The following is a 24,602-nucleotide window of genomic DNA, read 5'->3' as shown; positions in this document are numbered from 1 at the left end:
AGGGCAGAGGTGGTGGGTGGGAGGGCAGGTGAGCAGCCAGCCAAGCAGTGCAGCCCAGAGCTTTCTGATGGGTGCAGAACCTCTTGGCAGTTGAGACCAGGCTCTGGTAAGTCTTGGAGGGGAGAGAGAGAAGGCTTTGTGGTGTTGTTGCAAGGGAATTGGCCTTTAAAATTTGCTGCCCTGGGAAGCAGGTCTAGGAGAAAGAGATTAAAAGATTTTAAGTTCTAAACCTTTCTCAGATACTTCATAAACTGACTTGTACCTGTTGTACTTAGTAGATGTGAATTTTATCAGGCATTGCTTTGTTCTAGCTTGATCATCTGCGTTGCAATAAAGGTGGTGTTTAGAGACTGGGAGCTTTGGTCTCTAAAGGAAGGTTTGCAAAGTTCTACTTGAAGGCTCTGGGTGATTCAGTGTCCTGCCAGCCCATAGAACTCACAGCCTGAAATCTGTGAAATTTCTTGCTTGGAGTCTTTGACTGTGTCTGTACAGACGGATGCTGAACTATAATTAAAGCCAGGGAAAGATGTTGACAAAGTTATATTGACTACAGTCATTAGTGGAGTTAAATTAAAGCAGGTACACCAGTTCCATGAGAGAACTAATAATTTTAAGCAGTAGATTTTATTAACACACAACAGAAGAGAACGGAAAGTTAGCAGTTTGCTATTATAATACAGCAGAGAGTTGGTCTGAATTAAACCTGTAATATATTTTTTTTGCCATCTCAGCTGAAGCTGTTGCTTGATCAAAGGGGGTACATTCCAAAGCAGTCGTCTTTCATTTGCAATTGTTGCAAATTAGCTTTCTCCTATGGAAGTCAACCTGTGTATCTAACACAGCAGAGAAGATACAATTCCACAGTATTGGTATGGTTGGAAAGAGTTATGGCTGAGGCACTACAGCGAAGGTGTCTTTAACATATTCAGGTGGACAAATAATGACATTTCTCATGGCAAAGTACAATTGCCTACTCTCGCAACCCCCTTCTGCAATCCTCTGTTAATATTTCTCCTAATCAACTGCACCAAAGCCCTCCTCAGAGGTGCATGTATGCCCTCCCCTGTGCATGTATGCTTTTTCCAAATTTGAGATCTTTCCCTCAAGCATTCAGAAATTGTAGCAGAAAGGTCTGGTATGCGGCTCACTTCTTCAAAAGAAAACCCAAACCCAATCCTCAAACTGCCACCTTTGGGTTAAAACTTATCGTAGCAACAAGTTCCAAAGTAAAAGGTTTCCCTGTTTGGTTTTGCAGTTGATCAGAAAGTGTTTTATTCACTGCTGCAGAATATGATCTGAATTATCGTGTTATAGAGAAAATTTTCTAGGAAAGACAAGCTCAGGTGCTGCCTGCCAAGTTGTTATTGTGTTTGCTTTGGAAATTTTAGACCGTGGCTTATGCAATCAGGCAGCGTGTGTGCAATAACACATAGTATTAGACAATAAAACAGCAGCATAAACCCCAGTGCACGGTAGAGCACACGTGCACTGAACAAAAGAGCTCTCTGTATCTTCTCTTTCTTAATTTATAAACTTGCATCTGTTAATATCTGTCACTGAATAGCTGGAACAAGTTGGTCCCATAGAAAAAAGAATAACATGAGTTGTTTTTGCAGAACACCAAGTATTTGCTACTACTGTTGGTGAAAACTATTTCAATACCACATTTTGTAAAGCTGAAAGCAGAATTGTAGCATCTGCTGTGCATACAGGGTCAAGGGAAGAGGCAGGAAGGCTCTGAAGAGCAAGAGCTTTTATAGCTTTCTCAGGCTGCCTGGAGGATCTGAGACATTCTTGCACATTTACTAACTAGTTCCTGTGGGTTTATTTGTTTGAGGGTATTTTTTGGTTTGGTTTTGTTTTTGTTTGTTTGTTTGTTTGTTTTACCTTCCCCCCCCCCCCCCCCCCCCCCCCCCTGCATATGGCTGGGTTCCCACTAGTGAAATTGTTTTGTTTACTGTTTATGTTTATTGCCTGGACTTCTCCTGGCGCTGGATGAAAACCGCGATCCATGGTGTCTCTTTCATCTTTCTGGTTTGCATCCATTAAATATGCCTGGCTCCATTACACTGACTCCACCTTCCCAAAATGTGGATGAGTCAAAATTCGATTTGGTTAGGAATTTTGTCTCCTCTTTAGCATTTTGGTCACACTGGCCCATAGGAGTACCACCTGCTGTCACAGCAAGAGCTTTTAATTTAAGTCCTGAGTACACAATTTCATCTCTGATAAGTGATTGTGAGATTTAGGATCATTACTCTTTGCAATATTCCAACAAGCAATATCCCAAAGCTTTCAGGTCCTGGGATGAGGAGACTGCGCCAGCCAGGCTGACCTGACATAGGATCACCTTCAGGAGGGGACTTGTGATCCTTTTTCTCATCACTATACTTTTTGATGAGTTTGTTTTCAAAACCACACTCTTCTCTTATGGTCAATAGATAGTTATTGCTATAAAGGAATATGTTTTTTGATATTTTGATACACTGCAGTAGTGTGCCTGTGTGTGTGCATGGGTCAGAGCATCGGGGAAAGACTGGTGAATCTCAAGGGACAGAAGAGCTTCAGTCAGTGGTGTCACTGATGGGCGTCATCACATACCTAAGGACACCCAGTGACTGCTGATTGGAACGGAGTTTTTAACATGTGATTTTGTGCAAATACTGACTTGTGTTTTAAGTAAGAAATGGAAAGACTCCAGTTTATGACACCACAAAATGTGAGGAAGTTTTTGAAATTCATTTGTAATCCTGGTCACAAATTTAAAATGCTGATCATGTTCAAATAGTGTCAACTATCTTCCCATTTTCTGATAATGTGTTATTTGCGTGTCTGAGCCATTGATGAAAATATGTTGTGAGCTTTGAAGCCTTTTGTTCTTCAAAAGTGTACAATCAGCATTTATTTTCCAGGAGATCCTCATGAAGATACTCACAGTTCAGAGATAATTTGCATGTCTCTACCTCAGTGCTTTAAACATTAGGAGAGGAGAGCTCGGAATACAGATCCCCTCCCTAAAGTCTGCTTAGGCATGGTATGCAATTACTTTTTAATCTAGAAATTGTCTTTGAAAAAGAAATTGAATTGTTGCTCATTGCAATGTTCTTTAAGATCATGCAAAATGAAGACAAAATTATTTGCTTTCAAAAGAGGAAAAAAGAACACGAATATTATAAGCTTCTGTAAGTAGCTAACATTAATGTGGAGTATAATTTTGTATAATAGTGTAAGATACAGTAGGGGAAAATAATAATTTAATGGCAAATGTAAAACTCTTTGGCGACTTTAATAAGCCCATAGGTAAGCTTGTGCAGGACTTAGAGTCCCAGCATCTCTGACTAGCCTAAAATTCACATGCCTCCTCAATCTGACCTGAATTGTTTTGCTGGAGTTTGATGTAGGAAGAAAGCTAAAAGCGCAGACTCAGATCACAGACTTTGACACTCAGTTCCCAAATTGAAGAGCCGTGTCTCAAATTCCTTCATGGATGTGTAGTAGTTTAATATTAAAATGAATATATCAGACTGCTGATACCCTTTCATCCTATCTCCTGAGTCAAGGAAGTAAAACAATACTGTCCCTCAAATATATCTATTTCCCAGTAAGTACCTTTGAGACTGGTAAAGTGTAATCAGCCCTGCAAAGTGCTTCCTGTAGCAATATTATTTTCTGAATTTGGCTGGCTGGCTGCTTGAGAGAAATTTGGCAAACTCACAGTCCAATTTAGAGTCAGAAATAGTATCTTCTGGCTTTTTCAGAGTGATATGTGTCAAAAACTCATGCTCTCCATGAAGAGGGAAGGGGAATTTCATGGGGCAGATCACATGCGTCTTTCCTAATATATGTATTCATCTCTGTCAAATGATGTACATTGCATATATTGTCCTTAGGATGAAAAATAATTTCTTTAGTAACTCAGATGAATCAGTTGATCTGACCAGGAATTAACTGAGCTTAAAAGATTTTAAGATAAAAGAAAACTCTATAGTGGAACGCATATGTAATGGTGAGGAAATTAAATCAAAGCAATAAATACAAACAGCGAGGAAAAAGCAAATCATCAGCTGGGAATATTTTGCATACGAGAAGTCTTTAGCAATTGGCTGGTAAATAGCTACATGCACAAAGTACGTCTCAGGTCCTCAGGCGCTCTAGGACAGAGTATAAAAGCCAGCACTGTGAGAGTTGCTGCCATCCACTTCTGCTTTATTCTCCTGCTGGAAAGGGTAAGTCTGGATCTGCTCGCTGTCTTTCAATGTCCTGAATTGTTGCCTTCATTGTATTTTAGTTTTATGCTCTCTTGTCTACAGCAGGCTAACGTTTACGCTCTTTATCAGTGTGTGTGAGACACCTGCAAGCGGCTCTTTCTCTAAAAGCAGGTAGCTGTTCTTTGAAGGGTGGCAGTAGCTGGACACGGGATTCCAGACTCATTTTTCATGTGTGTCGCTGGATCCTTCAGTTCCAAGATGTTCAAATCTCTGCATGTGAATTGCTCAGCAACTAGGAGTAGCTGTGGAGAATCTGTACAGAGTTTTTAGCTTTCTCGGAGCTTTTTGTGTAGATAAACAAGTCAGCGGCCTCAAATTTTCAGGAGTGTGCTGAGCAATATTGAAAGTATATCCCTTCTTGCACCAGGATACCATGAAAATAATCCTCCTCTGTTCCTAAGCACTTTGGGACTGGAAATATTTGAATCATCTCCTTCTAAAATGCTCTGAATACTTTGGCACTAGATCTCCATTGCAGCACCTCAGTAACCTGTAACTGAAATACCAATAGTAAAGTTTCCGCCTGTTCTATTTGCTTATCAAATGATTTTGGACACTGTCAACTTCCATTTCTTTCCCCCCCTCCCCACCTTCAGAAACAGCCAGAAAGTGGCTTTCTCTGTAAGAGTAGTGTAAGAGGAAGTAAACATGAAGAAAAGGGCATGATTAAATAGGAATTAGGCTGAATATTTGTTCTTTTGCTGTTTAAGACACAAGGCCATCTGTGTGGAGGATCGCAGCTCCCTTTGGCAGGTGAGTGTTGCATTATCAGGTTATGCTCCTCACTCCTACCTGCTGAGGAATTTTTTCTTCTTCCCCCTGTTATGGGGCAAAGATTCTCCTCCCCGTATCACACAGGAGATCATAAGCCTCGTCCCTCTCTTCCCACCTATTGCAGGGCTGTATGCATTCTGGAGGACTGTTGTGAGAAATGAGCTGCCAAAGACCACTGAGGAGCAGGTCGAATCATGCCTTGAGCCATCCTCTGTAGTGTAGAGGAGTCTGGGACTCGTCAAAGTCTCCCTTCAACCTAACACATTATTCCATTCTCCACATAGTCTCTAGTTAGTTCCTTGCACTCTTCATCATCTCAGCAGCTTAATTACATGACTATAATTATAACTTCTTTATTGTATTTTCTTCCTTCCCTGTGTTTCAGACTTGGCCTCATCCCGCAGACATGTCCTGCTATGACCTGTGTCCTCCCACCCCCTGTGGCCCAACCCCGCTGGCAAATAGTTGCAACGAGCCCTGCGTCAGGCAGTGCCAGGACTCAACGTACGTGATCCAGCCCTCTCCTGTGGTGGTGACCCTGCCCGGCCCCATCCTCAGCTCCTTCCCACAAAATACTACAGTGGGATCCTCGGCGTCTGCAGCTGTAGGGGATGCTCTCAGTGCTGGGGGGGTCCCAATCTCCTCTGGCAGCTCTGTGGGACTCGGGACCCTTGGGTATTCGGGTCTAGGTGGCCTTTATGGGAGGTCCTACCGTCGTTACAACCGGTGTGGGCCATGATAAAGCCTTGGGGAAAAACCACAGAGCAACAACCAGAAGCTTAAAAGCGTGATCCGGATGCAGGACTGAGTTCATGACCATGGCCGTGTGCTTGCTGACCACCCTCAGCTTTGCCCTAAGCTAATGGGACTGCAGGAGCTTGGCATTTCTGATTTAATGCCTTTCTCTGTTATTGATGAGGTGAAAAATGTAACTTTTATTGTTGCGTGTAGGAGCTGGGTGTCCAGCTGTAAAGCATTGCCTTGAAATGGATGATTATTTTTGTCCATATTCAGCCCTATTGCTTTCTTATGCTGTACATTTTTTAAAATTCTATTTCTCACTCATTAAATTTATGGCGCATCATAATCTGTGTCTTGCAATGTTCTTTTCCTGTTTGGAGCCTTCTGTGGGCGAAATTTGCCTGTGCATAAATTGTCAGTAGCATGCAGATCTTCATTTAAATCATACCATACCAATTTGTAAGGAGGTAGTAGATAAATGTAACCAATGAGTAATACCCTCTTTTTTTGATAGGGTATATTTTCCCTTAGTCACACTTCTTTAAGTACAATAGGAAACAACAATTCCTGGCTAACAATTAATGGGGCAAAAGAGGTGGGAAAGCTAAATGACCTTACAGGTAATACATCATTTCGTCCCTTGGTATTCCAATTCCTTGGAGCTCATAAAATCTCAGCAATCTCTGGTATTATTTTCATACTCACTTTTGGAGAAGATTTTTATACTCACTAAGGAGAAGATTTTCCCTTTAACAAAGAATAACAGTAAATATCAGGAAGAACATTTAAAAATCAACAAATTAAAGAAAAAATTAGGTATGATTCTTCCTTTGTTGGCTTGCTAGTTTAAAAATGCTCCAATTATGTGGTAATTAGTTACTAAATTATGTGGTGATTTGGGGGCCTTTGGGGTGTCACCAGAAATCCTCAGAGCAATAACAATTGCCCTGCCTGTTCTGAACCTTGGGGAAGATAATGACTGCTAAATTGCTAAGCAAACATTCATGAACACAACACTGTTGATGCCTTAAGGATCCCAATTAAACTTTCATCCCACATTTTAAAGAGAGATTGAGCAGGGCAGATTGTTTGATAAGTTAACTCAGCACACAAGGGAGTATTTCTCCTGGAGGAGGCTGAAGAACAAATGAAAACCCAAGAGGTTCTTGTGCAACACCACGGGGTTTTAATGAAAGAAGCAGAGCACCCGCTTACAGAAAATCAAGGCAATACAAGGGGAAATGCATGAGGCAGGTATCCCGCTCTGGTACCCGTGCCCTGCTCAAGACCCAGGGGACGGCCCAGGGGATGGAGGAACGCAGGGGATCCCGAGGCTCAGCCGTGCAGCCAGGGCACATGGTGGCAGAGGGCAGTGGGCTGCTGGGCACACACAGCCTCCTCCTGTGCCCGTGCCAGGGCACCTGGGGCATGCTGCTGGTCCCCATGGCTCTTGCTCCATGTCCTCGAGCTGTGGTCCTTGCTTCAGGGCTGTTGCTGGCTCTGGGCACTGTCCTGGGAGGGGTTAGAAAGCCCCGCAGCTCCCATGGCGAGATCTGCCCCACCTCTGGGCACCAGGGAGGTAATACCCCGTGCCAAAGGAGGAGAAGCCAGAGCTGTAGGACCTCCCACAATTGCCAAAGCTGCTGGACCCATAGCCCAGGGAGCCCCCATAACCCATGTCATCTCCATAACCGAGGGAACGACCATAACCAAGGGAGCCCCCATAGCCCCCACAGCCTCCCAGACCAAAGGAGCTCCCATAGCCCTGGGAGCCCCCATAGCCACAGAAACCCCCCAAGCCCAGGGAGCTCCCATAGCCCTGGGAGCCCCCATAGCCACAGAAACCCCCCAAGCCCAGGGAGTTCCCATAGCCCCGGGAGCCCCCATAGCCACAGAAACCCCCCAAGCCCAGGGAGCTCCCATAGCCCCGGGAGCCCCCGTAGCCAGAGAAACCCCTCAAGCCCAGGGAGCTCCCGTAACCCCCATAGCCGCCCAGACCAAAGGAGCCCCCATAACTCTGGGAGCTCCCAGAGCCCAAGGTGCCCCCAGAGCCCTGGGGGTTTCGCAAACTGAAGGAACTCCCCAACCATGCTGGGCCTGACGATCCCACAACGCTCTCCTGAGGAAAAGAGCTGAGGATGGGGCCCGGGAACGTCACCACAACTGGTGGGGGGACAATCACTGCTCTGGAGTCGGGGCATTGCTGCACACAGGGCTCATTGCAGCTCTCGGCAATTGGCTGAGGGCAGGTCACCTCGCAGGGTCTGCAGGACTCACTGTAGCAAGACATCCTTCTTGTGGTGGCTGTGAGTCTGAAAAGCACAGCAGTAAGGAGGTTTCAGACACGGAAATTTTCACCTGACTCTAGCTGCCTGTGCTTGCTTTATGGTCTGTGGAAATTTGACAGCCCAGAGGTCTGTATACCTACATGTGGTCACACACATCACATCCTAGACTGTTTACTGTCAAGATTCCCTAGATGTCATGCACAGATGCAGACATCTAATGTCATATATGATGAATCCCACACTTGATATCACTGCTTTTGCTTGTAACATGATGAATCTAATTGATTAAGACCAGCTGAAACAGACTAAAGTATGGCATTTACAGCAAGTTAAGAAAGATATAGCCAGTTATTTCTGTAGTTTCTTATTTCTATAGTTTCTTATTGCTTCCCTAGTAGCACTTCACTTCCAAATAGGAATATTTGCCCTTATTGGGCACATACTACTATGAGATACTATGATTGGTCTGATATTTTTAAATTTTATAATGCACGTAGATCCTGAACTGGAACTGAAATGCCTGGGAAATGGTTATTCAAAGTGGCTGGCATAGTAAAACTTCCCATTTTGTTCTAAGTATAACACCTTCTGACACCCGCAGTTCTCTAACCTGCTGATCCATAACATCACGTAGAATTAAGCATAAAGAGAAAAGGGCTTGGGGAGGATGCAGATTAAGCCAAATCGGACTTACCCTGTTCACCAAGGAGGAGAAGCCAGGAGATGTGGATAGAGAGGCTGGGAGTGGAGACGGCTTTTATACATTTCTCAAATTGCTTACAGATATGAAACACCCTTTGTGCCACAGGTCCTACATAGTCAGAAAACAACCTTTACATTGATGGATTTAATTTTGCTTGCTTTGCACTGCCACTCCCCACCTTCCAAACCATGCGTGATACAATGTCAGTACCAACTTGTGGGCACTGGTCTGGTGAATGACAAGATTTTTCCGACATCTATTACCCAGCATCAACATTGGGGCGTCTGCTATTTAATTGCACTTTAGGCTTCAAGATAGGAAGTTTGATTTTTAGGGTAGATGAGTAAGTCTTTTAAGAATAGTGCCATTTAAGCAAATACTATGAAAACACCGCCCTGGAGGTGTTCAAGGCCAGGTTGGACAGGGCTTTGAGCAACCTGGTCTAGTGGGAGGTGTCCCTGCCTATGGCAGGGGGGTTGGAATGAGATGGTCTTCAAGGTCCCTTCCAACCTAAACCATTCTATGAGTCTATGAAAATGCATGCAATTTGGATAAGAGAAGGGAGAATGGTCATAGAAAGAGGAAGAATTTCAGGTATCTGCATCTGGTTTAGAAACATGGGGAGGTTAACATCTGCACTTGCACAGCAAATATCATTAATTACTCATGAATTATAAGGTGGATTCCATTGTTATTTTTACTGCTGTCTTTTGAAATGTCATTGAGGAAGTAACACTTTAGAGATGTTCCAGATCCTCCTCGGAATGATAAGAGGCTTTACAAACACCCATTAAAAATTCATATTTGATGTGTTGTACCATTGTTGTACACAAACAGCCAACTATCAGCACGCAAATCTTGTGCAAGAGCATCAGTTCAGGGATGTGTGAATGAAGTGCTCCGTGTCATCAGGTACAGCTTCATGCATAAGAGAGGGAGTCATTTAGAGGTGAGAGCAAGTGATCTGGAAAGCCTAGAGCAGAGATTTTAGGATATCGGTTTGAGACCCTTGGTTTTTCAGAACATGGAGAGATAGCTAGTTAAGCCTGAAAATTCAGATAATTTTTAATGGGGCTCTTTCCCTCCCCCCCTAGAATTTAAGGCAACAGACATTTCAGGCATATTAGCAAAATACTGGCTCATGAAGGGAGATTAAGTTCTTAACTACAGTCTGTAGCATGGACATGTCATAGTCTCCCTAAACACACTAATACTTAGTAAAATAAAGAACTTGATATCAGGAATGAAAATCAAATCATTGCAAGCATTGACATTTTAAATCACAACTTGTTTAGGGAATCAAAAGGAGTGACATTGGTTGGCATAATTTCAAATGATGCTGTTTCATAACAAGAGAGCTTCTAAATCCTGTCCTTCTTCATTTAATATGATAATAACAGAAATTGCAAGCACTAAGTATTAACGAGTATTTGTGAAGCAGCTTAAAGTCATTATCTTCCAGGTGCTTCTCATTATTATCAGTGAATCCTGATGACACTTCAAAGGCACAGCTACCTTACAATTTAGAGGTGATTTATAGCCTACCTTTTGCAATATTGTAAAATTAGAAAACAACAGATTTGCAAATAACTGTATGATGCCACAGATTTATCCAATTAAAATATATCCTTTTAAATACTATTTTATTAATTTCCCACTTGTTCTTAAGTGGTCAGTACTTTGGGGGGGGGGAATAAAATTAGGATTGTTTTTAAGTGTATTTCTAACTGAACTTCCAGAAGTAGCAATTTCAAATGAAATTTTGAAATGTTTGGTATTAGTTTTAGACAGAGACCCTGGCAACAGTTGCGGCTATATCAATAAGGCCTTTTCTGCCTCTTTGGAGGTGTCACTCAGCCCAACTGTTCCTCTATTAACCTGGTATCATGTGAATGGTCTTAGAAGATTTGAGAGGAGGATGTTGGGAGAAGTTTCAACACACCGATGCTTGCTCCGTTTGGGTTGTAGTTCATATTTCTAGTGGTGATGGGACTATATCATCCCCCTCTATCATTTGACAGGTGCAGCAAATCAGACACTGATCATCCTGCCTGGGTTAACTGTAGGTAAAATGAAAAGCTTAGAGCACAAGCTAAAAACTTGGCCAGGGTTTACTGCTTTCACGCTGTTATTAGCAATAGTGATGTCCCATCAGGAGTAAGCCTAAATCATGTCAGCTCTTTGCTCACGTCCTCTTCTAGCCAAACTTCTAGCTCATGTTGGATGACCTTCACCTGGTTTGTGCCCAAAAAGGGCTCCACACCATGTGAGCACTACCTCGGACATTAAAATGGGACTAATGTGACGCAAGACGCTTGTTCTGGCTTTTGGTCGATGACTGTATGGCAACCCTTCAGCTGCAAGTTCCCAAATCCCCTAAAATGACACTGACAGGTAACTGATTGCCAGCAGCAGTTGTATCACACCCACACTAACATTTGGGAGGGACAGTGCTGAGGTGGCAAAATTAAAGCTCCCACTATCATGTTTGTTTTGTAACAAATTATGACCCAGAGGCACAAAGGGTGGCTGAAAGAAGCATATAAAAGCTTGTATCACCCGCAGCCCTTCTATCCACTTCTCTTGTCTCAGTCTCCGCAGTGAACGAGGTAAGTGTGGTTTCACGCATTCTTTCTGTTACCATTGGCTTTTACTCTAACAGTGCTTTTGTCACAGAGATGATTCCTGCATGTGTTTTTACACATATATTCTTTGTTTGCTTCTGAAAATGTGTCTTTGTCCAGATGGAGCATCAGAAGTTGTTGCATTAGGATAGGAAGTAGATCTCCAAGCTATAGAAATACTTTGGGTGACTTACACCTCAAGAAGTCTCAATTAATACCTATAGTCAATAAGCATTTTCTTCAGTTCCTGTTAGATTTTTTTTTCACTAGAGTGTGTCCTCAACAGTCCAAGTTGCTACCAACAGCTCTGTCTAATTCAGCCAGTACTGAATTTCTGTTTCACATCATAATTTACAAAGGTGATCATGATGACAGGAAAGAAAGGCTAGAAGTTGAATTGATAGGGGAATTCTATGTGTTAGCGTGTATAAATTTATCTGTTTTCCTGTTAACTTCAGTCACAGAGTTATTGCTTAATAATCTTGGTTCATCTTCTCCCAGACCAGGTCTGGTACTTATTCATTTACCTTAAACTTCCTTACTGCTGTGCTTTTCAGACTCACAGCCACCACAAGAAGGATGTCTTGCTACAGTGAGTCCTGCAGACCCTGCGAGGTGACCTGCCCTCAGCCAATTGCCGAGAGCTGCAATGAGCCCTGTGTGCAGCAATGCCCCGACTCCAGAGCAGTGATTGTCCCCCCACCAGTTGTGGTGATGTTCCCGGGCCCCATCCTCAGCTCTTTTCCTCAGGAGAGCGTTGTGGGATCATCAGGCCCAGCATGGTTGGGGAGTTCCTTCAGTCTGCGAAACCCCCAGGGCTCTGGGGGCACCTTGGGCTCTGGGAGCTCCCAGAGTTATGGGGGCTCCTTTGGTCTGGGCGGCTATGGGGGTTACGGGAGCTCCCTGGGCTTGAGGGGTTTCTCTGGCTACGGGGGCTCCCGGGGCTATGGGAGCTCCCTGGGCTTGGGGGGTTTCTGTGGCTACGGGGGCTCCCGGGGCTATGGGAGCTCCCTGGGCTTGGGGGGTTTCTGTGGCTATGGGGGCTCCCGGGGCTATGGGAGCTCCCTGGGCTTGGGGGGTTTCTGTGGCTATGGGGGCTCCCAGGGCTATGGAAGCTCCTTTGGTCTGGGAGGCTGTGGGGGCTATGGGGGCTCCCTTGGGTATGGTCGTTCCCTCGGTTATGGAGATGACATGGGTTATGGGGGCTCCCTGGGCTATGGGTCCAGCAGCTTTGGCAATTGTGGGAGGTCCTACAGCTCTGGCTTCTCCTCCTTTGGCACGGGGTATTACCTCCCTGGTGCCCAGAGGTGGGGCAGATCTCGCCGTGGGAGCTGCGGGGCTTTCTAACCCCTCCCAGGACAGTGCCCAGAGCCAGCAACAGCCCTGAAGCAAGGACCACAGCTCGAGGACATGGAGCAAGAGCCATGGGGACCAGCAGCATGCCCCAGGTGCCCTGGCACGGGCACAGGAGGAGGCTGTGTGTGCCCAGCAGCCCACTGCCCTCTGCCACCATGTGCCCTGGCTGCACGGCTGAGCCTCAGGATCCCCTGCGTTCCTCCATCCCCTGGGCCGTCCCCTGGGTCTTGAGCAGGGCACGGGTACCAGAGCGGGATACCTGCCTCATGCGTTTCCCCTTGTATTGCCTTGATTTTCTGTAAGCGGGTGCTCTGCTTCTTTCATTAAAACCCCATGGTGTTGCACAAGAACCTCTTGGGTTTTCATTTGTTCTTCAGCCTCCTCCAGGAGAAATATTCACTCTTGTGCAAGGGAGAAACGCCTGGAATCCCTGAGCATTCTTTACAAAAATCTGAACTTGTTTTCATCCCTTTATGCAGTTCTTAAGTGTATCTGTTTTTTTTTTTTTGTTGTTGTTTTTTTTTTTTTTTCCCAGTACTTTATTCAATAGGTACTCTGCAAGTTTTTTGTCAGTGCAAAGTGATTTAAAAACGGCTTGAAAATAGTTTTCTGTATTCGTGCCGTTATGTTGAAACACATTGCATGCACAGATTTGCTTTCAGTTCTTGTTACCTTAAACCAAGGGAATGAGGGGAAGCTCCAGGAAAGGTACGAGTGGGATTTCTGCAGGATTTATGAACTGTTTTTGTCTGCTGGGGATGAGGATGGAAACCTGATACCAACAGCTGAACTTCACAGTTTGTAAGACTGTTAGCAAAGCCACCCTTAAACAAGGGGGGGAAGCAGAAATATGTTTGTATTATACAGCAGAACTTTAATACGAATGAAAGTTAGAGGAAAACAACATAAACCTCTCCTTTGTTGACAGAGTTTAAAATCCCCACATTTCTTAAAGTAGTCCATGACAAACGTCCTCAATCAGCATAAGATGAGACCCAAGACAGGAAGAAAGTAGATCGTTAATCCAAAGAAAAAGGAGATTAACTCCTTCATGAGATGAACTAGAGATGCTCCTGCTACCTTTAGCATGGCCCCCAGCTGCTGCGGAGGAACTGGCTGTACTGGTCTGACCACTGTGGGCTGCAGTATCCACTGCTTCATATAGAGAAGGCTGAAATCCCATAGACGAGAGGGGCCCTGGAGCTGTACAAGTAAGGGAAGGGGCTCCCCAATACAAGGTATTGCCCAGAATCAAAACAGCAGCAGGAACTGGTGCTGCTCCTGGGCAGAGAAAGCCAGGTAAGGAAACGCTGCCAGCACTGCTCCTGCCCTCTCCCTAGCTCCTGCAAGACCCACCAAAAGCCTCTCTCTCTCCTGCCTGCACCCTCCCTCTCCCAAAACTGCCCACCTGCACCCACCCTGGCAATCTCAGGACCAGCATTCGCACTCCAAAAGCTGCGGGGCCCCCGCCACCCGGATCTTCCTAATTAGTATTTCCAGTTTGGGACAAGGAGGGAGGGAGACAGGGCTTGCATGCAGGAAACCTTTATTGTGCCCAGAGGGGCAGGAGAGATTGTCAGAGAGACGGTGGGCGAGACCCAGAGAGGCTGCATGCCCCGTGCTGGGGCAGGCAGAGGGCTCTTCTCCACAGCATCGCTTCAGGCTCCACGTGCCCCCTTGAGGCAGCATTCCGCATCCCGAGGACTCGGCCCATGAGCCCCGCAGAGCCTTTGGGGTGCAGGTGGTGCCCCGTGCACCAGCTGGGAGGAGAGGGCAGGGGAGGAGAGCAGAGGGCAGGAGAAGAGGGCAGGGAAGGGCCACGGGTGTGCGGCACTGCCCCTGCCCCGGCGTTGGCTGGGGCTGCTCAGCACTGCTCAGTGCCGCGTGCCCGCCAGCTCAGCCCTGCGTGGGTGGTGGTGGTGGCATTGGCGTCGGGTCTGGGGGCAGCGCGTGGGGCTGGGCTGTGTCTAGCAGGGCCCACAGGTGTCCCAGAGCTTCTTGCTGTAGCGGGGCAGGACGCAAGGGCTGCAGGCGGGAGCAGCGTAGGCTCTGCCAAAGGTGCAGAGGCCCCCCGAGCCCTGCGTGGCCCCGGCCCCGTAGAGGCCCCCCAGCCCCAGGGAGCCCCCAAAGGTGGGTGCTCCGGACGAGCCCACCACGGCTTGCTGGGGGAAGGAGCTGAGGATGGGGCCGGGGAAGGTGACCACCACGGGGGGCGGCTGGATGAAGGCCGTGGAGTCGGGGCACTGGCGCGCGCACAGCTCGTTGCAGCTCTCAGCGATGGGCTGTGGCACGGCGACGCTGGTCTTTGGTGGGCACAGGTCGTAGCAAGACATCTTGTGGGGGTGGAGATTGGTTGGCAACAGGTAGAGATGGACAAAGCTAAAAAAAAAGGCAGAAGAATTTATGAGATAAATTTCATAATGCTGATAGGAGTGAAATTGCTATGTTCTGCTTTCCTGTGCTATAGTGTATGTTTTGTGTCAGCCTTGATGAACCTGAATAACAATAGTTGGCATCTGCGGGCAATTTTTCTGACTTTATAACGTCCATCCCAGGAATGACCAGACCCCACAGATGGATCTTTCTTCTGGCCTTGCATGGAAATGTCTTAGAATTCCTGCAAACACACATCCTGAAGAACAATGTGAGAACCGCAGTGCCATCTACTACAGAGTTCCCCGAAGTGGGAAAGCAGACCCTTGTAAATTTAAAGCAGAATCTTATACATTTGTCTTAATTTTTATAAAATATTAACATAATTATCTGAAATAACAGTATTGTCATCAGTAATTTTTAAGCTTCTATTTGGCTAAGAACACTCAATTTTTCAGAGTTTCTACACTCACACCCAGCCTCCCAAACCCTGTGTTTCCCACTGTTTTCCCTAAGAGTAGTTACAGACAGAGACAATCTAACGCCACTCAAAATGTAAGCGTACCTATATGAATCTTCTTCACCTATTGTGAGACAGGTTACAATTAAAAATATAGAAAGAAATCAAAAAATCATACTCACTAAGCTCAGCAAGGTGAATGAGCGAAAGGAAGTGTCTGGGTGAACTCAGGGGCTGGAGCTTATATAGAATTTCTCAGCATTCCGATAGGATTTGAAACTCGCTTGGTGCTGGGGGTTGCGTTTGGCTGACTAACAGCTTTGAGTGATGAAAGTTGTGTGTTTATCGTGGTTATGATTTTTATTCAAATTCTCACACTGTGTGATGTCCATGTTACACCACCCTGATTTCTTTAATCTTGGGTCTTAATTGGCTAGTGTAATTCCTGGTATCATTATAGTGACCTCACTGGAATTACCACGTGCATTAAGCTGACTGCACGTTACTTCTCCCTTTACAAAGTTGTCATAAGTTTGTCTGCTCAGAGGTTTTGTAAGACTCATCTTTGGCTGACATGTACATTTTTCCTTAACAGCCCTTTGAATTTATCTGGTAAATTAATTGGAGACAGAACACACCTTATCCTAGGACTACCCAGGAATATGTCTTTTCCATCCTTAATTTAGACAGACCTCGTTGACCTAAGGTGGATTTCAAGTGGTCATGAATATGAGCTGGGATCATACAATAAACATGACAATTCCCCAACAGCTTTCCATTGAGAGGAACAGTCCTTTGAGTCACAACTCAATCCTACGTGAAAATCATTTTGTTTCATTAAAAGAGTTGAAATGGAAATTGAAATTCACCTTTAAAGGGGCCTATGGTTGTGCTGACAGTGATTTGAGCTAGGAAGCCAAAGAAATCACCATCCAGAAACATACGAAATCCCACCCCTGCCCATGATCCACCAAACCAGGTAGCAATTTTGAGGAAAAGTCAAAGCAGCAGACAAAGGGATTTTGTTAGATATTGCAGGCATTAACTCTTATCAAGTATGTTCTGAGGCTTCTGGAGAAAAAAAGTGCTTTGTAATGATATCAGAGACATTCATTAGCTGGTGTTCAACCCAGCTAATGTCTGGTGTCGTGCTAATGTATGAAAATGTGTGAGTGATTTAGACACCTCAGTGTTACACAATCACAAATGCTTTAATGTGCAGGAAACAAGGTGGTGCATGCTATTAATTTAATTAGATCATGTTTTGTGCCATTAGAAGTAATGGGTGAATGTTAATGTAGCTCTTTTTTTTTATTCATTAAAGAAATTCTTTCAATATTCTTGATCAAATGCTCCATTAGTATAAGCTGTCACACTTGTTGTATAACAGATGAAAATATGTCATTATTTCAAACTATATTTCCAGGAAAAATTCTACATACATTTGTGATTATTTACGCCTTTTCTGTGCTTTTTCAGAGGACAGTCAGTATCTTTTATTCCAAATTTTAGGTTTTTACACGTCTGAGGCATTTTACAACCTGTTTTCATTGACATCCCTGAGAACACCCCCAGAGCCGAAATACCTGGTCTTGATTCCTGCAGTGCCTAAACTGAATATTTCTTATTGTGCTACAGCTTCACTCCAATATTTTCCTTTTCTCTTCAGGTGACAAAGGAATTGTGTTTAGGTTTCTGGTTGGGTTTTTTTTGTTGTTGTTTGTTTTGTTTGGTTTTGCTTTTTTCTTCCCCCCGCCCGATGTATTTTTGCAGGTTGGGAGGAGTTGTGGCTGGGGAGACAAGCAGAAACAACAGCTGGCTAAAGTGACTTTTTCCCCAACAAAAACTGCCCTGCATTTATTTTGAGGGAAGACAAAAGACTCTCCAGGCATAGAAAGTGAATTACTGCAATCCACATCTCCCAGCTGGGGGGTGACTTCTTTGCCTAGATTTACATTTAGTCTGCAAGTCAAGGCAAGTTGTGGCTCATTACTCTGTCTCGGGGCAACAAACCCTCTCCACATCAAAGTCCTCTATTTCCTCTCTCCGCTTGGTAGCGTTACTTTGTACTTAATAACATTGTGATTTAAATGCTCTCCAAATTACAAAATGTCTTTTGGGGGTTCCCGTGGGAAAAAAAGTGCTTATTGCAGATTTTCTCAAGCAACTCGTGAACAAAAGATATCAGAGCACTTCAGAAGCACTGACTAATGATTTATGCATGCTGTTTTCTTGTTATAATGTGACTTGCATGTCCCAATGGTGAGTAAGAACATCAGTCTAAACCAGGACACACTGTCAGTCCTGTCACTCCGCTAATCAGACCTTGGTTTGTAGCCACTGGGACTGGCCACCTCTGTCCCTGTCCTGCTTTCCCTTTTGTATCACCCAAGGTAGTCTGCTCAGTTCACAGAGTGTCTACAGCTGTCTCCAGCGGGAGCCTGGTGAATTTGATAAAAACTTTCTATTCTTTCCGATGTCTCTCGAGAAATTTAAGCAGCCAGAAAGGGTGAAGTTGAAAAGATGGATGTTAAAGAGAGGAGATTAAGAGAGTTGAAAGGTGATATTTTCAAAATTAATCATCACTTCTGCATTTTAAATGGGAGGCGGGAATACTTCACTGGTCTGGAAGTCTCTCAAAGTACCTCTTAAAACTAAAGGAAGTGTGACAAAATTTATCATAGAAGAGAATTTAGAATGTATTTTCATGGAAGATAAAGAAAGTGATAGTTTTATACCATAACAGTAACAACATCAACCAGGGAAATTTCATTACATATTTTAAAATACATTGATAGTGATATCACAGAATTGTGAGAGTTCCACCCCTCCTACCCTGGGTAGGGTCACCTTCCACTTGATCAGGTTGCTCCAAGCCCCGTCCAACCTGGCCTTGAACACCTCCAGGGATGGGGCAGCCACAGCTTCTTGGGGCAACCTGCACCAGGGGCTCACCGCCCTCACAGTCAAAATTTCTTCCTAATATCTCATCTCAATCTCCCCTCTTTCAGTGTCAAACTGTTCCCCCTCGTCCCATGGCTCCCCTCCCTGACCCAGAGTCCCTCCCCAGCTCTCCTGCAGCCCCTTTAGGCACTGGAAGGGGCTCTCAGGTCTCTGCGGAGTCTTCTCTTCTCCAGGCTGACCCCCCCACCTCTCCCAGCCTGTCCTCCCAGCAGAGGGGCTCCAGCCCTCCCAGCAGCTCCGGGGCCTCCTCTGGCCCCGCTCCACCAGCTCCATGTCTCTGCTGTGCTGAGGCCCCCGAGCTGGAGGCAGCACTGCGGGGGGGTCTCCCCAGAGCACAGCAGAGCGCAGCAGAGGGGCACAACCCCCCCTCGCCCTGCTGGCCACGCTGCGGGGGATGCAGCCCAGGATGCCAGGGGCTCGCTGGGCTCCAGCACACGGTGCCGGCTCATGTTGAGCTTCTCATACTAATTAATAACAACTAAGCAGAAGAGACAAGAAAAAAACTTACAGGATTAAGGTGCAGGAGATAATTTTTGAAATTAAAGAAAAAACTTAAGAGAAAGAAAACATGTATAGGATGGAAACAGCTATTTTAGTCTTTAACTCTGTTGCTTGCTCCACTAAATATATACTAAATTGGCCATGAATTAAAAGTACTACTCAAAATAATCAATAGCAGAAAACATAACAAGAGAAAATGTAGCACATCACTGGAAAGAAAGAAAGAATAAGGACTACGGCAGTGGAGCAGAATATTATATATATTATGAAGAGGTATAAAGTCAAGTGAATCCTCAATAACTTTTACAATAAAAACAGATTAAAAAAAAACCTAAAAATTGGATGCATAAAAGTTTATTGGAAAGCGAGGTGAATAAATCAGACAGAGTATAGAAAACAAAATACAAGAAGACAACAGGAAAAAAAGAAATTAAAAAATACAGCTAAAATTTTCTACTTTTACAGCTGAGAGGTGAAAATTCATAACAGCTAAATACATATTTTAAAAGACATTCACAACATAGAAAATAAACACCATTAAGCAGTGAAAGAAATCTGAAATTGTAAGATATAAAAAATTTACAAAACAGCATATTAGGGAAGATATCAGTGAAACTGGAGTGAAAGCAAAAGATTAAGAACAAAAAAGTAAAACATTTGTAGCAAATATAAACAGATGCAACATTTTGTATGACTAGCTTCTTCTAAGATTCTGAATTCATGACAGATATGAATGGTCTGCGCTGTGTCTAGCAGGGCCCACAGGTGTCCCAGAGCTTCTTGCTGTAGCGGGGCAGGACGCAAGGGCTGCAGGCGGGAGCAGCGTAGGCTCTGCCAAAGGTGCAGAGGCCCCCCGAGCCCTGCGTGGCCCCGGCCCCGTAGAGGCCCCCCAGCCCCAGGGAGCCCCCAAAGGCGGGTGCTCCGGACGAGCCCACCACGGCTTGCTGGGGGAAGGAGCTGAGGATGGGGCCGGGGAAGGTGACCACCACGGGGGGCGGCTGGATGAAGGCCGTGGAGTCGGGGCACTGGCGCGCGCACAGCTCGTTGCAGCTCTCAGCGATGGGCTGTGGCACGGCGACGCTGGTCTTTGGTGGGCACAGGTCGTAGCAAGACATCTTGGTGCGGTCTGGGATGGTGCTCTGCAAGAGGGCAGAGATTGCAAGAGAGAGTCAGAGGGGAGAGCCCGAGGTGGAGGAGCCGGGACCGGAGGAGGGACCCAGGGGGAGAAGCGCTGGCAGACTTACCCTGTTCCCCAAGGAGAAGGTGGCCAGAGCAGTGGTTGGGAGAGCCTGGCAGAGGCAGAGCTTTTATAGCTGCCCTGCCATTGCTCAGCACGCGCTGGGCCAATGTGCAGAGGCGGCACTCCCTCCTGGCCAGGAAGATGGGGCTCTCCTCCTCCTGCCCCTCCCTGAGTCAGCATCCCCTCGCCACAGCACCACATGCCGCTTCCCAGCCTTTCCTCCCCTTCCTGCTCGGTGGGCTAAAGGACAGCAGGCATCTTTCTGCCACGGGTGCCCACTCCATGAGGGGGCCGTGCTCCTGCTGCTCCTGGCTGCTGGCCTTGTGCTCGGCGCTGGGGTGACATCTGTGCCCCGTGCCCGCATCCCAGTTCTGCTGGGGGAGAGCCGCCAACACCAGCAGGGCCAGCCCAGATGGGGGCTGCTGCTGTCGGGCCACCAGACACAGCTCCCAGCACCCATGGGGCAGCCCCTGCCCAGCGAAAGATGCCAGCCATGGGGGTCCCGTGACACTTGCGAGGGGTTGTCAGGGCTGGGGAAGGGCTGGCAGGAGCCTGTTCCCCATGGGCCCCGGTGGGCTCTGTGCTCCTTGCACCATGCACCTCGAGGAAGAGCACCAGGGCTGGTTCTCCCCCAGGCTTGCAGGGGACGATGGCCAACGCCTGCAGGCGCCTGGAGGCCGGCTGCGTTGGACTGGTGAGTGATGCACGGTGCTGACCAAGCAGTGTCCGAGACGAGTGCCTTTGATTTGGCATTTCGTAACCTCTGCAGATAACAGCAACCCTACGTACGTCATGCGGACACTGGCATGCGGGAGCCCTTTGCAAGGCCGCCTTCTTTGCCAGCGCCACGACCCTGGGCTTCCTGCTGGCTCTGCAATGAAAGCTTGGGGCCACCCCAAGACCAAGCCCTTGGGCAAGAGCGATGGCATTCCGCGTGCTGTCACTCAGCCTTTGTCACGCTGCGTGCCCTCTTACGCAGCGAGCTGATGAAGAGAGCGGTGCTCGTTTGGCCCATGAGGTGGCAGCTGGCAAGCGTGCGAGCGGGGTAATTGCAGGGGCTGATAGAGCGGGTTGGGGCTGCTGAGGAAACGATGTCAGCAAAACAGCCCCACGCCACGCAGGGAGGAGGCAGGGGCTGTTCTGCCACGGGCCACGTGCCCCCAGCGTGGCCAGCTCCTCCCCGCCCTCCCCGGCCCCGCATAAAAGGGCTGCCCTCGCCGAGCACTGGCATCCACTGCTCCTGCCTCGCTCTGCTCAGGAAAAGGGTAGGTGTGTGCCGGTGGGTCTGTGCCTCGTCTGGCAGGGGCCGGCGTGGGGCCTCCCTGGCCAGGAGAGCTGTGGCGGCAGCGGGCGTGCTGGCAGCAGCCTTGGCCGGACAGGGCGGGCTGAGCTGCGGCACGAGGAGGAAGGAGCCCCGTGGCTGTGGCAGCCAGAGCCAGGCCCTGCACGGGCTCTCGGGGAGGCCTTGTGTGCCCTCTGTGCACGCAGAGAGGGCAAGGCGAGGGCTGCGCAGAGCAGGGCGCTGAGTAGGGCTGGCTGGGCAAAGGGCAAGCGGTGGGCAGCGCGGGACAGGCGGTGGCTCTGGCCCCTCCAGCTCCAGGGCAGCCCTGACAACCGGGCACTGCTCGGCCGCGGCAGCTCCTCCTCGCTCCTGACACCTCTCCTTCCCACCGTGTCTTTCAGGCTCAGCTCTCTCACACCAAGATGTCTTGCTACGACCTGTGCCCACCAAAGACCAGCGTCGCCGTGCCACAGCCCATCGCTGAGAGCTGCAACGAGCTGTGCGCGCGCCAGTGCCCTGACTCCACGGCCTTCATCCAGCCGCCCCCCGTGGTGGTCACCTTCCCCGGCCCCATCCTCAGCTCCTTCCCCCAGCAAGCTGTGGTGGGGTCGTCCGGAGCACCCGCCTTTGGGGGCTCCCTGGGGCTGGGGGGCCTCTACGGGGCCGGGGCCACGCAGGGCTCGGGGGGCCTCTGCACCTTTGGCAGAGCCTACGCTGCTCCCGCCTGCAGCCCTTGCGTCCTGCCCCGCTACAGCAAGAAGCTCTGGGACACCTGTGGGCCCTGCTAGACACAGCCCCGAAGAACCCAGACACCCAGAGACACCTCAGCCTCACACCTCCTCGCCTTTCTCCCCTCCTCCCCCTCTCTCCATGACACCTCTCTGCCGTGATCCTGCCCGTGCCCAGTTGTTCAGCTCCATCGTCATCCCGTAGGGCACTGGCTGCTCTCTCCAAGGACCACCGCCTGGAAGAAGCCTGAAGGAAGAGCTCTCTGGAATCTGGGGGGGACACCTGCCTGCCTCTTCCTTCTATGTCTCTCTCCACTGCAATAAAACACACCTGCATCCCACACCTGCCTCTCCGTTTGTCCTCTTGTGGCCAGCGTGGGCTGTGGGGCTCCCTCGCCCCACACGTGGTCCCCACCAGCCGGGCCAGGGCCATCTCTCAGCCCCAGCAGAGACAGACCCAGCTGCCTTTGGGGAGAGCCCCCAGCCCTGGCACCTCTGGCCACTCGCGCTCCTGCAGCTCATCTCCAAGGGTGCTGCCTGACCGCAGGCTGCTCCCGTGCCTGCAGGACATGCAGCCCTGGGGCGTTTGCAGACCTCCAGCCTCCCTGCGCCTGAGCGCGGCTGACCCAGGGGCTGGGAGCCATCCGGGAGCTATTCCTGCCATGGCTTCAAGCCCCTTTGTGACTCCACTGCTCTCCTCTGGCTCTGGGACAAAAAAATCTCTTCCACTTCTTTTTCCCTGTCCCCTTCACCTTTTTCACTCCTTCTTCTCTCCTTCTCCTTCCGCTTCTCCTTCCTTTTCCACCCTAGGTACCTTCTCCTTACATTTCCTCTTCTTTTACCTTTCCATTCCCATTCCCTTCCCATTCCTGTCCACCTTCCCCCTAACTCAACCCCTTCCCTCTTCTGCTTCACTTTCCCTTCATTACCCCTTCCACTTCCCCTTCCATTTCCACATCCCTTTCCCATCTCCAGCACAGACCAACACACTCCATGCTCCTCTGTTCTCTGCCGCAGACACAAAATCACACCAGTCACAGCCTCAGTACTGTGGCAGGAGCCTTTGCAGGCCATCGTGTCCCTCTGCCGCCTCCAGCTCCAGCAGTGCCACCCAGAGCCAGCTGCCCAGCACCACCTCCACACCACTTTTGCCTGTCTGCAAGGACGGGGTCTCCACAACCTCCCAGGGCAAGCGGGGCCAGTGCTCGGTCAGCCTCACAGTGAAAACAGTGTTTTGGGATGTTGAGGCAGAGTTCCTGTGTTTCACCTGGTGCCCATTGCCTCTCGTCCAGGCTCTGGACTCACCTAAAATGAGCATGGATCCATCTTCTTCATGCCTTCCCTTCAGGCCCGTATGGACATTGGTAAGCCTCTCAGAGCCTCCTCGATGCCAGAAGGAACAGCGCAACATTTCTCAAGCTCTCCGCAGAAGAGACAGGCTACCTGTTCCCTCACCATTTTCCTAGTTTAGACCCCGCTGGAAACTAAACACCACAGAGCAGCTCATTCACTCCACATCTGGTGGCATGGGAGAGAATCAGAGGGGTAAAAGGGAGAAAGCTCGTGGGTGGAGATCAAGACAGTTTGATGAGTAAAGCAGAAGTCGTGCACACAGGCAAAACAAAACAAGGAATTAATTCGCTACTTCCCATCAGCGACAGGTCACCCAGGCATCTCCATCATGCATAAAGGCTGCTTTGGAAGACAAACACCATCCGTCCAACACCTCCCCCCTTCCTTCTTCTTCCCCAGATTTCTACTGCTCTGCATGACATCGTAAGGTATGGAATATCCCTTTGGTCAGCTGGGTTCAGCTGTCGTGGCTTTGTTCCCTTTCATCTTCTTGTGCATCCCCATCCCACTCGTTGGCGGGGTGGTGGGAGAGGCAGAAAAGGCCTGGACTCTGTGCAGGCACTGCTCAGCAATACTGAAAATGTCCCAGTATTATCAACACCGTTTTCAGAACAAATTGAAAACTTAGCTCCATATTGGCTACTCTGAAGAAAATTAACTCTGTCCAAGCCAAAATAAACAGAATCCTCTGCATGAACCCTCGCTCTCCTCAAACCACCCACCCGCACCAGGCCTGGGAGTCTCAGGACCAGTGTTTCCACTCCCACAGCTGACGGGCCCCAACCACCGGGGGATTCTGAACTTGGAACAAGGAGGGAGGGAGACAGGACTTGCATGCAGGAAACCTTTATTGTGCCCAGAGGGGCAGGAGAGATTGTCAGAGAGACGGTGGGCGAGACCCAGAGAGGCTGCATGCCCCGTGCTGGGGCAGGCAGAGGGCTCTTCTC

At 48.0% G+C, this 24,602-nt stretch overlaps 5 protein-coding genes across 5 annotated transcripts; 2 read left to right on the top strand and 3 right to left on the bottom strand.

Moving 5' to 3' along the window:
• Positions 1–7,305: 7,305 nt before the first annotated feature.
• On the bottom strand, positions 7,306–8,073 carry LOC309682125 (uncharacterized protein; the record flags this gene model as incomplete). Its single annotated transcript, XM_082496149.1, has 1 exon — positions 7,306–8,073. The coding sequence occupies one exon, from the start codon at positions 8,071–8,073 to the stop codon at positions 7,306–7,308; it is 768 nt and encodes a 255-aa protein (XP_082352275.1).
• A 3,904-nt stretch (positions 8,074–11,977) lies between these two features.
• LOC309682126 (uncharacterized protein) lies at positions 11,978–12,745 on the top strand (the record flags this gene model as incomplete). The annotated part of the gene is made up of 1 exon (XM_082496150.1): positions 11,978–12,745. The coding sequence occupies one exon, from the start codon at positions 11,978–11,980 to the stop codon at positions 12,743–12,745; it is 768 nt and encodes a 255-aa protein (XP_082352276.1).
• A 1,976-nt stretch (positions 12,746–14,721) lies between these two features.
• Positions 14,722–15,087, bottom strand: LOC309682162 (scale keratin-like; the record flags this gene model as incomplete). The annotated part of the gene is made up of 1 exon (XM_082496186.1): positions 14,722–15,087. The coding sequence occupies one exon, from the start codon at positions 15,085–15,087 to the stop codon at positions 14,722–14,724; it is 366 nt and encodes a 121-aa protein (XP_082352312.1).
• Positions 15,088–19,801: 4,714 nt separating this feature from the next.
• LOC309682161 (feather keratin 3-like) lies at positions 19,802–20,167 on the bottom strand (the record flags this gene model as incomplete). Its single annotated transcript, XM_082496185.1, has 1 exon — positions 19,802–20,167. One exon carries the CDS (start codon positions 20,165–20,167, stop codon positions 19,802–19,804), a length of 366 nt encoding a protein of 121 aa, XP_082352311.1.
• Positions 20,168–21,996: 1,829 nt separating this feature from the next.
• On the top strand, positions 21,997–22,362 carry LOC309682160 (feather keratin 3-like; the record flags this gene model as incomplete). The annotated part of the gene is made up of 1 exon (XM_082496184.1): positions 21,997–22,362. One exon carries the CDS (start codon positions 21,997–21,999, stop codon positions 22,360–22,362), a length of 366 nt encoding a protein of 121 aa, XP_082352310.1.
• Positions 22,363–24,602: the final 2,240 nt, after the last annotated feature.

This window comes from Vanellus vanellus, assembly GCF_965231255.1.
Source record: "Vanellus vanellus genome assembly, chromosome: 27".
NCBI lineage: Eukaryota > Metazoa > Chordata > Aves > Charadriiformes > Charadriidae > Vanellus > Vanellus vanellus.
This window is presented reverse-complemented; position numbering and strand designations above follow the sequence as displayed.